General features: G+C 34.0%; 2 protein-coding genes across 2 annotated transcripts; one reads left to right on the forward strand and one right to left on the reverse strand.

The window, feature by feature from the left end:
• The first annotated feature begins 2956 nt into the window (after positions 1 to 2956).
• On the forward strand, positions 2957 to 6174 carry LOC11445022 (UPF0051 protein ABCI8, chloroplastic). The gene is made up of 2 exons (XM_003622142.4): positions 2957 to 4474; positions 5587 to 6174. Exons 1-2 carry the CDS (start codon positions 3050 to 3052, stop codon positions 5803 to 5805), a joined length of 1644 nt encoding a protein of 547 aa, XP_003622190.1. The 5' UTR covers positions 2957 to 3049; the 3' UTR covers positions 5806 to 6174.
• A 1019-nt stretch (positions 6175 to 7193) lies between these two features.
• On the reverse strand, positions 7194 to 12509 carry LOC25498066 (protein CREG1). The gene is made up of 6 exons (XM_013592808.3): positions 12217 to 12509; positions 10163 to 10198; positions 9079 to 9280; positions 8106 to 8184; positions 7860 to 7977; positions 7194 to 7512 (listed from the first exon to the last, which is right to left on the reverse strand). Exons 1-6 carry the CDS (start codon positions 12381 to 12383, stop codon positions 7488 to 7490), a joined length of 627 nt encoding a protein of 208 aa, XP_013448262.1. The 5' UTR covers positions 12384 to 12509; the 3' UTR covers positions 7194 to 7487.
• Positions 12510 to 13354: the final 845 nt, after the last annotated feature.

The raw sequence follows: 13354 nt of genomic DNA on the forward strand, positions 1-13354 counted from the left end.
CCGTGATGTTAAAAAATAACAACATAATCGAACCCAACTGCAATTAAATAAACCGAACTAATAATCTCAAAACTGCAACCATGATACTCAATTTATTGTTCATGCGCATGTCTCATCTGAGAGGCTGTAATGTGCCTCAAAGAAAGAAAATCTTATATTTGCAAATGTTTGCATAAATCGTGGTATAAGATACTGCTATAAAATACGGACACTCCTCGGTTAAGGCGTGTCCTGGTGTCGGACATGCGTCGTGTCTAACTCCGACACTTATAATTATATTAAATTATGTTATTTTTTCAAATAATTAGGGGTATCGACGTGTAAGTGTCCGTGTCGTGTTTGATGTCCATATCCGTGTATGTGCTTTATAGAGATACTGTGAACCTAAAAAGGTATTAAGAGTAATAATAGTATCTTTCGCTGTTGCTTTATTGATACGAACCCTTCTTATCTTAGTTGTGCAGTTTTGCACTCTTTCAGCCAAATAAAATGTTTCTTCCTGTGACATTAAAAAGGCGAATGTACTCTTTCAGCCAAAATAAAATGTTTATTTTGAAGAGATATCAGTTTGAATGTACTCTTTTTCTATCTTTAGGTGAATTTAAAAAGGCGACTCTGACAATTTTGTTGGCAAAAGTTTAAGTTGTTCCAAGGTAAATATTTATAACTATCAACTTGATTATTTAATATCAGTGAAAAGTACATATCTATTTATTTACTTGAACAATTTTATTTGTTTTTTTCGTGATTGGAAAATGATGTTAGGTTAGAAAAGTATAACGAAACAACGAATTTCAAATCAGAATTACAGTAAAGTATAACGAAATTAGGTTAGAGTGTTTTAATTTTTGACCTTGATCTTTAATTAAAAAAAAATGAAGGGAGGAGATTAAAGAAATTTGTTTTCCAATTTTTTTAAAGAAATGAAGGGAGGAGATTAAAGAAAATTGTTTTCTCAATTTTTTCTCACTATAGATAATTTGCTTTCGAGAGAAATTCTCTCTCCAATATTTATTTAGAGACTCTCCAATCTTAAATATAAAAAATAAATAATTACATTTTTTATCTTAAATTAAACAAATATAACAATGTAGTGCACTGACGGTGTAAATGCATATTACACAATCAACCAATAGAATTTTGCCATGTCATTATCTCTTTCTTTTTTTTTTGAATAAATTGCACTCCCATGCCCTCAAAGATGCTTGAATTAAACTCTCTTCCCCTCTTATGTTAAAATATACACTCCCCTCCCCTCTTATTCAAAACATATTAGAAAACTTTTCAATCCCCTCCCTTAAGAGAAGCATCAATTGCATTCCTCTCCTCTCTTATGTTAAAATCTACACTTTACTCCCTCAATAATTTTATTTATTTTTAATAATCTCACAAAATAATAATAATCTAACACACTTCAAAAACAAATAATATTGCGGGTCTATTTTAATATAACCAAAATTTGAATACATATTTTTTCGCTATTTTTTTCACAATTTCATTGACGCATAGTTTTAAACCCTATTATAAAATATGAAACAACTTAAAATAAAATTAAAATATGTGAAAAATTACAAAAGACAATAAAATATATTAAAAGTTTATTTTGTACTATAAATTACAAAATTAAGGGTTAATAGGTCTTTACCCCCTGTATTTTTGTTTTTGATTCACCCCCTGTAAAAAAAAAATTGATTTACCCCCCTAGTAGGCCAAACAAAAACCTATTTTATTTTATTTTTTCAAGAAATTTTCGTTTTTGTTTGGCCTATAAGGGGGTAAATAAAAAAAAATCCAGGGGGGTGAATCAAAAAGAAAATTTTACGGTAGGAAAATCGAAAATGACCTATATTACATGGGGGTAAAGACCTATTAACCCTAAAATTAATTGAAAAATATTTAAATTTAATTATCATTGACATTTAAACTATAAAGAAATGAATTTATTTTTCTAAAATGGTGATTCAAAATTAATATATATCATAAAAAAAATTATTTATGTTAAAATAGATTAAAGTGTAGTGCATATTTAATTATTAAGGGAGGATGTTGTAATTCAAACATCATACAATACAAGGGAGGGGAGTATTTTCAAAGGAAGGGAATGTATATTTTAACTTAAGATGGGATGAAAGTGTAATTTACCATTTTTTATTTTTTTTTACAAAAAACATAGATAGTTGCATCTTTCTCATGTTGACGGTAACAAACATTGTCCTGTCCTCTCTTTTTCACGTCTCTCACAAATCTCAATCTCCTGCTGCCTTGGAACAATACTGTTACACACCCTCCAAACCTAGTGGTCTTAATTGCTTCATTATTTGTTAGATTCATTTCTGCAAATCTAATTACATTTTTATGTAAACTAATTGATTGAAGGTGTGGTTGATTAACCACATTGAACAACAGAGAATCAAAAGAGTCATTAGAGATATATATTGGCCATTAAAATGGAGAAATATTCATTGTAGAACCCTCTTGGATATGGTGCAATCGTCCCGTTTTTTGGGCACAAACAATCATCCCAATACAGAAGCGAAGCAGAAGCAGAACAGAAAAAACTAAGGTGAATGAAGACGAAGCAGAATCATAAAGGAAAAATCGAAGAAGAAGAACCAAAATCGAAGAAGAAGCAGAATAAAAAAAGGCGTGGAATCGAAGAAGAAGCAGAATAAAAAATGGCGTGGAAGTGGTCCTGTGTTTTGGTAAGTGTTTCGAGTTTTTTTTTTTTATCAAGTAGCTTAATCGCTAAAGCTCACGCTTGAGTGTTTCAAATTATACACAATGTTTTTCCATCGGTCATATTGTATTCACATGCTTAATGGGTCTTCTTTTTTTCCTAAGCCATTTTGATGCCAAAACGGGTCCCCACACAAACTAGTACGTGTGTGACACACACGACATGATAAGGGTTGAACTTATACACAACCATTATTAAACACACCAACAATAACAACAGCCTCAAGTTCAAATTTATTTATTCAAAAAAAATAACAACAGCCACAAAATTCCCAAACTTCATTTTCCCCATCTCACATAATCACTTACCTCCATGGCTTCTCTTCTCAACGGCAGCGTTTCTTCCTTACACCCACAACCCACTCAAACCAGCTTCTCAAAAAAAGCACTTCTCCATCAAACCCACTTCCCAATCTCAAAAACCCCCAAACAAAAATCACCGTTATCCAAAACCGTTAAAATCCGTTCAGACGTTAGTTACGAAAAACGCAACACTTCTCCAACTTCATCCACCGATGACAAAATCCGTGAAATTCTCCGTAACCGTGATTACGACAAGAAATTCGGTTTCAACATCAATATCGATTCTTTCACAATTCCAAAAGGATTATCAACAGAAACCATTCGTTTAATCTCAGCCCTAAAATCCGAACCTGATTGGATGCTCAATTTTCGATTAAACGCTTTCGAGAAATTCGTGAAAATGAAAGAACCAAATTGGTCAGATAACACATACCCAACTATAGATTTTCAGGATATATGCTATTATTCAGCTCCTAAGAACAAACCCTCGATTAATAGCTTAGAAGAAGCTGATCCTGAGCTTTTGAGATACTTCGATAAGCTCGGTGTACCGTTGAATGAACAGAATCGATTAGCTAATGTTGCTGTAGATGCTGTTTTAGACAGTGTTTCTATTGCAACTACTCATAGGAAGACACTTGAGAAGGCTGGTGTTATATTTTGTTCGATTTCGGATGCGGTTAAGGAGTATCCGGATTTGGTTAGGAGTTATTTAGGGCAAGTTGTTCCTAGTGAGGATAATTATTACGCTGCATTGAATGCGGCTGTTTTTAGTGACGGGTCGTTTTGTTATATACCGAAGGGTGTTAAGTGTCCGATGCAGATATCGACGTATTTTAGGATTAATGCGTTGGAGACGGGGCAATTTGAGAGGACGTTGATTGTGGCGGATGATAGGAGTATGGTGGAGTATTTGGAAGGGTGTACCGCACCTTCTTATGATAAGAATCAGCTTCATGCTGCGGTTGTTGAGTTGTATTGTGGGGAGGGGGCGGAGATTAAGTATTCGACTGTGCAGAATTGGTATGCGGGTGATGAGAATGGGAAAGGTGGGATTTATAATTTTGTGACGAAGAGAGGATTGTGTGCTGGTAAGAAGTCGAAGATATCGTGGACTCAGGTGGAGACTGGGTCTGCGATTACTTGGAAGTATCCGAGCGTTGTTTTGGAGGGTGATGAGAGTGTTGGAGAGTTTTATTCGGTTGCTTTGACGAATAATTATCAACAGGCTGATACGGGGACTAAGATGATACATAAAGGGAAGAATACAAAGAGTCGGATTATATCGAAAGGTATTTCTGCGGGACATTCGAGGAACTGTTATAGAGGGCTTGTTCAGGTTCAGTCTAAGGCGGAGAATGCGAAAAACTCTTCTCAGTGTGATTCCATGCTTATTGGTGATAGTGCTGCTGCCAATACATATCCTTACATCCAGGTAACTTTTTTTTTGTTCATGATTTTCTTTGTTACGTGTTGATATTATCAGTTAATAATAATGTCTATCAATCGGTAACTTAGATAACGATAAGAATATATGGGAACTTTAAAATATGTAGCCGTGTTCATGCATACTTCATGGACACTTTGGATATATTTTCTAAGATTGGTTTCTCTATATGGATTTCATGTCTTGTGTTATGTAATTGTGTTATAATAGCTTTGCCATGCTCTATTGTTGCATAATTTGTTGTATCCTCTTACCTGTTTCTTATTGGATTTGCTTGTTCTGTATCCGTGGTGTTTAGTTGAAAGGGGAGACAGATATAAAGTTTTGAACAATTAGTTGACCAGTTTCAAGTTATAGATAAAATCCTTGCGGTAATACTAATACAGAATATTAGTCCTGATTGTGTTGGATAAAATAGCAATTAATTATGGGAGCCAATAAACGAATCAATTTTAACTAAAAATTGTTTGAGTCATTAAACACTGATTATATCAAACTCCAAATCATATATATGTTCATGCCTTGTATAAGCACAACATGGTGAGAGATTGGCTATTGTTTTGACAACTGTGGTGGCCAAATATATGGCTATGATTTAAGAACTACATGGGTGTTCTGAATATCTTATGCACAGAATATCGGTACTTCTTCGGCATACATGTGGTCTAGTTCGAGGTGATACCAGAAGAACACTAGAAATTGTCAGTATCCTGGAGCTTTTTGACGTTGAGTTTGGCTCCTGATTTTTATCACCCTGTTTTCGTACTTGATTAAACATAGCTTTGTTGTGTGTGTGTGTGTTTATAGCTTGAAGATGTGTCTTTTATTCTGTTTCCTGGTGGCCAAAACTATTCCAACATTTGATCTTTGATACCTCGGTAGCTTCACTGGTTGCAGTCTATTGTTGTTGGTTGAAACAGCAAAGATTTCATCAATAATATGGATTTCATCAATAATATTTATGCAGTTTCCATATCAGAGTTATCTTCCACTACTTCCATCTTGTTTCCTTTTCCTTATTTTCACCCTTTTTTCCATATTTGTAATGTCCAGAAACTTGCCATGAGACTTGTACTCATGAAATTGCAATTGTTTTGCAGGTGAAGAATCCATCAGCAAGAATTGAGCACGAGGCTAGTACGTCCAAAATTGGTGAAGATCAGTTATTTTACTTTCAACAAAGAGGAATAGACTATGAAAAAGCAATGGCTGCTATGATCTCTGGATTTTGCCGTGATGTCTTCAATGAGCTTCCGGATGAATTTGGCTCCGAGGTGAACCAACTCATGAGCTTGAAGCTTGAGGGGTCAGTCGGATAAACAGCTTGTTACGCATCATTATTTTGAATTAGCTCAGGCCATTGGTTCTTGAAATTCTGGAAGTTCTCGGAGGTAGTGTGTCTGGAAAGATGTGTACATGATGTATATGGTTTGTATAATTTTGTCTGAAACATATATAGATTTTGTCTAGAACCATGCCGCAAAGAATCCATGAAACATCAAGTTTCAAACCTTAATGTATGATCTCTATAATTGTTATAATAAGAATCTCACATTTGATGAGATAACGTCTGACGATATGTTTATAAGTGATAAGTGATAGGCAGGCCACCCTTTAAAAGCCGGTTTTGTAAGGGCGGAGTTAAGCCCAACCCCAATTTTAAGATATATGATGTTGATTGGCTCTTCTGATTTCTGTTCAATTATTCTCTTTATTCTTCTTACAACCTGAGTAATCCGTTACAAATTATGACCTTCATATTTGAATCCTTACAGAACTATATCGTAGGTTTACTCTATTTATTTTCTGTGGTGGTTGAATGTATTCTGAGGTATGACTGCCCACCTATTATTAAACTCCATAAACTCCAACCATGGCTGTAAAGGAATTGATTATCTGCTCATATCCTTCTTTCTTAATATTGGTCTTAAACTAATTTCATTCACCTGGCAAAACTTGTACAGTGTGCTTGATTTGCATTCCAAGTTACAATGATAATGTGAAAATACTCAATTAAATCTGGCACATGTTTCAATGATTTGTATGCATAAAATTCTTCCTCCTTGCAAACAAGCCATGAACTCTACAACTCTGAAAGGTCTTGCCTCTGGACTATAACTTGAGTTGAGCCACTGACTGTGTTTTCTATTGTGTATGAAACTGGTATATCTTGACTATGTTTTCTATTTTGACATGCATCGATATTATACGTTTTCAACTATAGGTTAGGTTTTTCTTAAAAGAAATGATCTCTAAATTATTTATAGAAAAACCACTTTTTAATTTTAATCCATAAGAAACAAAACCCCTCTTGATAAATGATAACCCCCTCAAATAGGAAGAAAAAAAATGATCAATGTAATTTAAGAGTGCGAGTCCTAACGTTTTCAGCGATAAATTCCCACAGAGTTTTGCTCGGACTTTAAATGGACCCTTCACTAGTGAAAGGTAGGACTGAACCCCTTAGATTAGTCTGTCCTTTGGCAAGATACCAAGTTTTGGAAAAAAATAATATATTGGTTGTGAGTGCCTACCTTAAGAATGCCAACTAATAATCGAAGTTCTTTTTGGCATTTCCCTTTGTTTTAACCATGTCAACTAATAAAGAATCCATGGAAGATTGTTTCAATGTGGATAAAAAATGATGAGAAAGAAAGGCATGAAATTACATCGCATGTCATTAGAGAAAAACTTTTCTTAGAATAGATAGATCAATGTGCCAATGATTGCAATGTTTTCATAATACAGTAAGTCACAACTAGGCAACCTGAAATCAATTTGTGTTGTTACATATCACATTTTCACAAATGAAATGTTTCATTTCTTGATGGTTACCAGCAGTTACAACTTACAACAAATGTTGTTTCCTTTGCAACAAATATGGTGCAAAGAAAAGCTTTACACATTGAAACACAGTATATATACATTTTATTTATAAACAAGAAAAATTAAATATGTGAATTTACATCCCCCAAAATATGAATGGCAATTATAAGAGTATTCAGAGAACGAATCCATGATTGTTCCTGTAGATGATAGAAAATGAATCAGCAAAACATGGAAATGAAGAAAAGGTAAAAGCCACAAAATTTGATTAATTTGTTTAAACTATATTCATTATAAGTGTGACATTTTACTCCTAGTTTATTTACTGTTTTGGGGTGAGGTTTTGTAATGCCGTATCCAACGTTTTAAAAATCTGACCGGAATCCTTTAGGTCATGGTTCGATTGATTCAACTATGATTAAATCGGATGACAAATAAATAAATAGAATGTATAAATTTAAAACTGAAACAGTTGGCCGGTTCAATCCCTTTTTTAAAACATTAGCCATATCATCAACATTGCAAGGACGGTTGTATGTTCACTTACAATTTAGGATGTAAGTACTCTTCCACTGTGAGAGGTTTTGGACCGCCATACCAATCAATTAAAAATATATTTTCAATCTCCAATTTGAAAACTTGAAAGTCGTGGTTCTCTGGCCAGTCTGTTGAACATTATTTAAAGTTAGTGTGAATCAGTGCTTAATAACCTGTATACGTATATATAATAACACATTGAATATTTGCAACCATTCACATGAATAATAAGGAAATTGATTTTTCGGCCAATTACCCATCATCTCCGAATGCTTGGCAAACAAGGCATTTCTGGCAAATTCGGCTTCCTTCGACTTTTTATCAACCAATTTAAGCTGAAACACAGAAAGGGTGAGAAAATTAATTTCTAAGTAATATTAGAGGACACCCAATAGAGGTTTTCCCATAAATTGCGTTGATATAGGTACGAGTAGCTATATTGTTTCGGATATAAGAACACCTATGTTTGAGACTCATAATCAATGAGACTTGTATATGACTATCAGGCAAGCACTACAAGACCATTGAAAATAAAAGCCATACAACGTATATATAGTAGACTAGGGACAATCTTAGAAGCTAATCAAGGCATTTATATCTATATAATCAGAACTGAATCACTGTAATTACTACCAAGACTAATGTATACAAAGACTGTGTGATTCATTGATAAAATTTCATCCCCAACGTAAGGATTCATAGAATTCTAAAGTGACATTATACACCTGTCTTCGAATAATTATACTAATAATCTGTCTCATTATATAAATTTTAAGTGGGATTATAACCAAAAAAGGTGTCATTTATATCTATATAATCAGAACTGAATCACTGTAATTACTACCAAGACTAATGTATACAAAGACTGTGTGATTCATTGATAAAATTTCATCCCCAATGTAAGGATTCATAGAATTCTAAAGTGACATTATACACCTGTCTTCGAATAATTATACTAATAATCTGTCTCATTATATAAATTTTAAGAGGGATTATAACCAAAAAAGGTGGCATCATCTACAAGCAAGGGATTTAAGTGCAATCTGAGAAATTAGGATCAAAATTAAACTTGCATAACATTCATAACTAACTAGCATGTGAACGGGAAATCGCCAAAAAGCATAATTTAGAACAAAAAGATACAAAGTAGATAGAACTAATGAAGAAATATTGAGGAAACGTTTTTTATAATCATAATCATATTCAATAGAATTTATTTTCTCACACACCTTTCCCGTAAGAGAAATTTTCGAACAAGTAGGATTCTCTGGGTCTTTCTTGCCACAAGTCCCGAGAGGGTATTCACTGACTGTGAACGAAGCTCTTTCATCTACTAAAGCATTTCTTGCTGTTGGGTCTAGAGTCGTTAAGTAGAAGTAGGGGATGCCACTGCCTTGGTCCGGTAGTCCATCACTAAACGATACCACATTGCTGTATATAGATAAATTTATTAACTTAACTTCAAATATTGAAAAATTAAGAAGTTAATTGCAAAATCCAATGGTCAACATTATGAGGTGCACCAACCCAGCCCAAGAAAGCTCAAATATCACGAAGGGCCGCATAAGGAATTGGGTCCTGCAACAGGACTCAAGGCTGGCCCAGATTGGATGCCCTCTTTGAGCCCCAAGTCGCCACGACTATAGCGAGTAAACTATAACCTGGCTGTTATCACTGTGGATGCCAACAAACTCTCATGTCTCAACATTACATGTTGTGATGGTTCTCTACTTTGTATGGGGAAAAGTTCTGTGAAGTTTATTGCCAAAGAATGTTTGGCATCCACCGTGGGGCCAAGGAAAACTTTCCTAAGCCATGCTAACCTATAGTGGACGACAAGAAGGAGGAAGACAAAAAATCTCTCAAATCACCAAGCTCAGGAGCATGATGACGGAAGTTCGGCTGTGTTAGCAAGAAGGGAGAAATCTTTGGTGACATAGCATGATTGCAAAAAAAAAAATTAGAAGATGAGTTAAGAAAAAAATGGAGATCGAAAGGAATCTTGAGTCCCAAATAAAGGGCACACAAATTACCCAGATGGGGCATAGGAAATGCAGAAAACAGAGGACATGGGTGAGGGTAATCAGCAGAGACACTGAGCTAGATAGAGGGGCCAATGATGGCCACTGCAGAGGACATGCTGTGAGATAGGAAGAAGTGCTAAGGAAGACAAACCACTCACCATGGTCATTATGCAACAGAGTCTATTACAGTTTACAGAAAGGAGTTGTAAATTGATTCAATTTGAACGCATGATGCAGAAAATTTAAAAATGTATCAAATAAATGAATAATAATAGTAGGAAATGCTTACCCAAAAGGTGTTCCACCCAAATCAGTTGAGATAGTACTGCAAAGAAACAATAAGCTGTTTAAGTGATTTCAATATAAAACCAGGAAGAAGTCTTAAAGGCAGCAATTTATATGATTTCATATTCAACTTTGCATCTATAAGTTACCAATCTGTAAATTTGAAAAATGCATACACTAATCTGTGAATTAGAAGTCATAAACTTTTGTTAGTTATGTTAGTTATTTCATATTATTCTTTTGTATCATCCAGAAATAGGAATATAATATTCAAAATTTCATATGTTACAAAAGATAATAAAAAGAAGAGTAAATAGTCAAATTGGTCCCAAACAAAAGTCACCAGATCTAATTGATCCTTAAGAAATGAAAAATATCAATTTAGTCCTTAAAAATCTCATATGTTAATTAGTCCCTCATAGAGATTAAAATGTCCTTCAAAATTATCATCAAAATACTAATCGACCCTCATTCTTTAGGACTAAATTGATATATTTCATTTCTCAAGGACCAAACAAGGAGTAAACCATCATTTTAGTTCTTCAATGTTTCAGGTTCTGTTGTTATAATTTCCGAGTTTATCAAAATTATAAAAACATCCCCAAATGTGTCTTCAGTTCACTAGTTGGTATGGTGTACTCAAATGTGACTTTCGTTAGTTAGTTTAGTTTTTAAATGTATCTTTTGTTAGTCAGTATGGCCTATGAAATTACTAACAAAGACGTGATAAGTGACACCGTCTCACATTGTGAGACAAAGATGACTATTTACTCACTACGTTTTTCTGAAGATCAATTTGAGTATTTACTCAAAAACCAAACAAAGTATGCAAGTAATGGCTCAAAACAACTTGAATCAAACATAGTTATAACAAGCTATAAATGTTCCGGACTGGGCCTCAACCTATATTGTCGGCCCAGCGCATTAAGGCCCAATAATCTATAATCCTCACTACTCGAGGATGGATAGAGGACTCCTGGTACACTCGACCGCACAGAAGTGTGACCCTGTCAATCAGGAATGTTGCTGTGATTTCTAACGAACTCCCACTTCTGTCACCGGGTTTCAGGGAGTCAGTTACAGCTGGGCACACATATATAAAGATGGCTACGCGCCACAACAAGGGGGCACTTTTTAACCATCTTTCCAGCGAGAACTACCACCGCTGTGAACTAGAGTAGTGTTGGGGAGTTATTTCCAACGAGAACTACCTCCGCTGTGAACTAGAGTAGTGTTGAAGAGTTCGGGAGGCGCGAGAGAAACAACGGGTACAAATGCTCCAGAATTACAAGAGAGGCAGACGCTACATCTCCACCCCAAAACCTTAAGCATTAGTTATATGCATGAGCAATTCCACCACCCGGCGACCCCGGGCACTTGCCCGGGCTCAATCGATACTTTCTTTATATATGGCTCAACCCATTAGCCCATTAACCCACTCAAAAAACAAAAAAAAAAAGGGCAAATTTTGAAATTTCTCACTTGATGATGCTGATATTATTCAAACATCCATCGCAAAGAGGTCTCGGAAAAGGCATTTACCTCCTAATTTTATTTAGCACACTATTGACAAGTTATATTTCATATCTCTTATTTCAAATTGTACTTTGGTTGACAAACTGACGAGCCTATTTTATTTTGATTTATGACTATTTGTATATTATGTCACATGTAAGTAAATTTGCGGTTAAAATTTTGCTCAGACTCTGTAAAATTCATGGCTGCGCCACTGGTTATATGGGTCATCTATTTTATGTAATCCAACATTTTATCCATTCATATGCGACATGGGACATAACAACTCACACTAGAAACCCAGTAAATAGTTCAGTCTTATCGAAAAACTAATTGTATACACTACGTTGATTGAATATACATCGAGATCTGGTTTAGAGACTGGATAAACAAAAAAAAACTAAAAACTCACGTTGACTCAATAAAACATGAATATAAATATAAACATAACAACAAATAAATAAATAAACAAGTGAATGATAATTAAAGTGATGAAAATAAAAGCAGTAAAGGAATTGAAAGAAGTAAAGTAAGAGAGATTACTTCAAGACACCCCAGAAATTTGAAGAGACCAACCAACGAGCAGTTGCAGCAGCATCCTTTGGGTCAGGTTTTGTTGAGATCGACAGCAATCTACCTTGTACCACAGAATTTTGGGAACACAACAAGATCAAGATCAAAGGGAGAACAAGATGGAAGAAGACCTTCATTTTGATGAAACTCAAGCACAGCAAGTTTTCTTTTCTTTTTATGTTTTTGCTTATTATCTTCAACTTCAAGTCTCCAACTATTCGGCAATGACCACGCTATACAACGGTAGAATGCCCGTCTGGGTCTTTTGCTATGGAAGTTTATAGACTTTAAATAAAATAAAATGGTAATTATTTTCAGTTTTTTTTTTTTTTTTTTTTTCAATTTTAAATTATGAATATTTCATGTAGCCAATCTAACATCACTAAAATTGCCAACTCAATAAAAAATTGGAGTGAGGGGCTACAAAATAAGAAAAGGAACTTAGGGGCCAAAGTCGTAGAAAATAAAATTAAGGTGGTCAAAATCGCACAATTAAAAAAATTTGGAAGGTTCAAAGTGTAATTAAGTTTTAATTTTTATTTTTAAAATATTTTTATTGAATACTCCTCGTATACATGCTAATACTTATATGATATTTCACATATAAGTAAAAAAAAAAATGGATAATGTTGTCAGTACTCAATAAATAATTCAATTTGAGGTATGAATAGGAAGAATTGTCTTTCGATGAATCATACTTAAAAGTTGTATTTTTTTTGGATGGAGGTAATGATGCATAAGAGACTCAATCAGTCAAAATAAAAAGATTTGTTATGAGCTCTTTTAGCATGCTTTTGTTGATATACTAACATAGTTACACAAAAATAAAAATAGAATATGAATTATACATTTTCAATTTTTGTTTTTGTGTTAATGTTTAGATTGCTAGGGAAGGGGGAAAGAGACTCTAATGATACATGGTTCAACTATAAAGTAAGTTGAATCCGACCAATAATTATTTGACTTCGACCAAAGTATCGAACTTAAATTTTCTCAAACAATTCGTCTTTCGACAAAGCTTATTAACCACTTACGTTTAATCACTTGATTATTCATTTTCTACTTTAATTACAAGTATTATTATTTATTTATATTTGTAAAGTGTGAT

Source organism: Medicago truncatula, chromosome 7, assembly GCF_003473485.1.
Source record: "Medicago truncatula cultivar Jemalong A17 chromosome 7, MtrunA17r5.0-ANR, whole genome shotgun sequence".
Classification (NCBI taxonomy): domain Eukaryota; kingdom Viridiplantae; phylum Streptophyta; class Magnoliopsida; order Fabales; family Fabaceae; genus Medicago; species Medicago truncatula.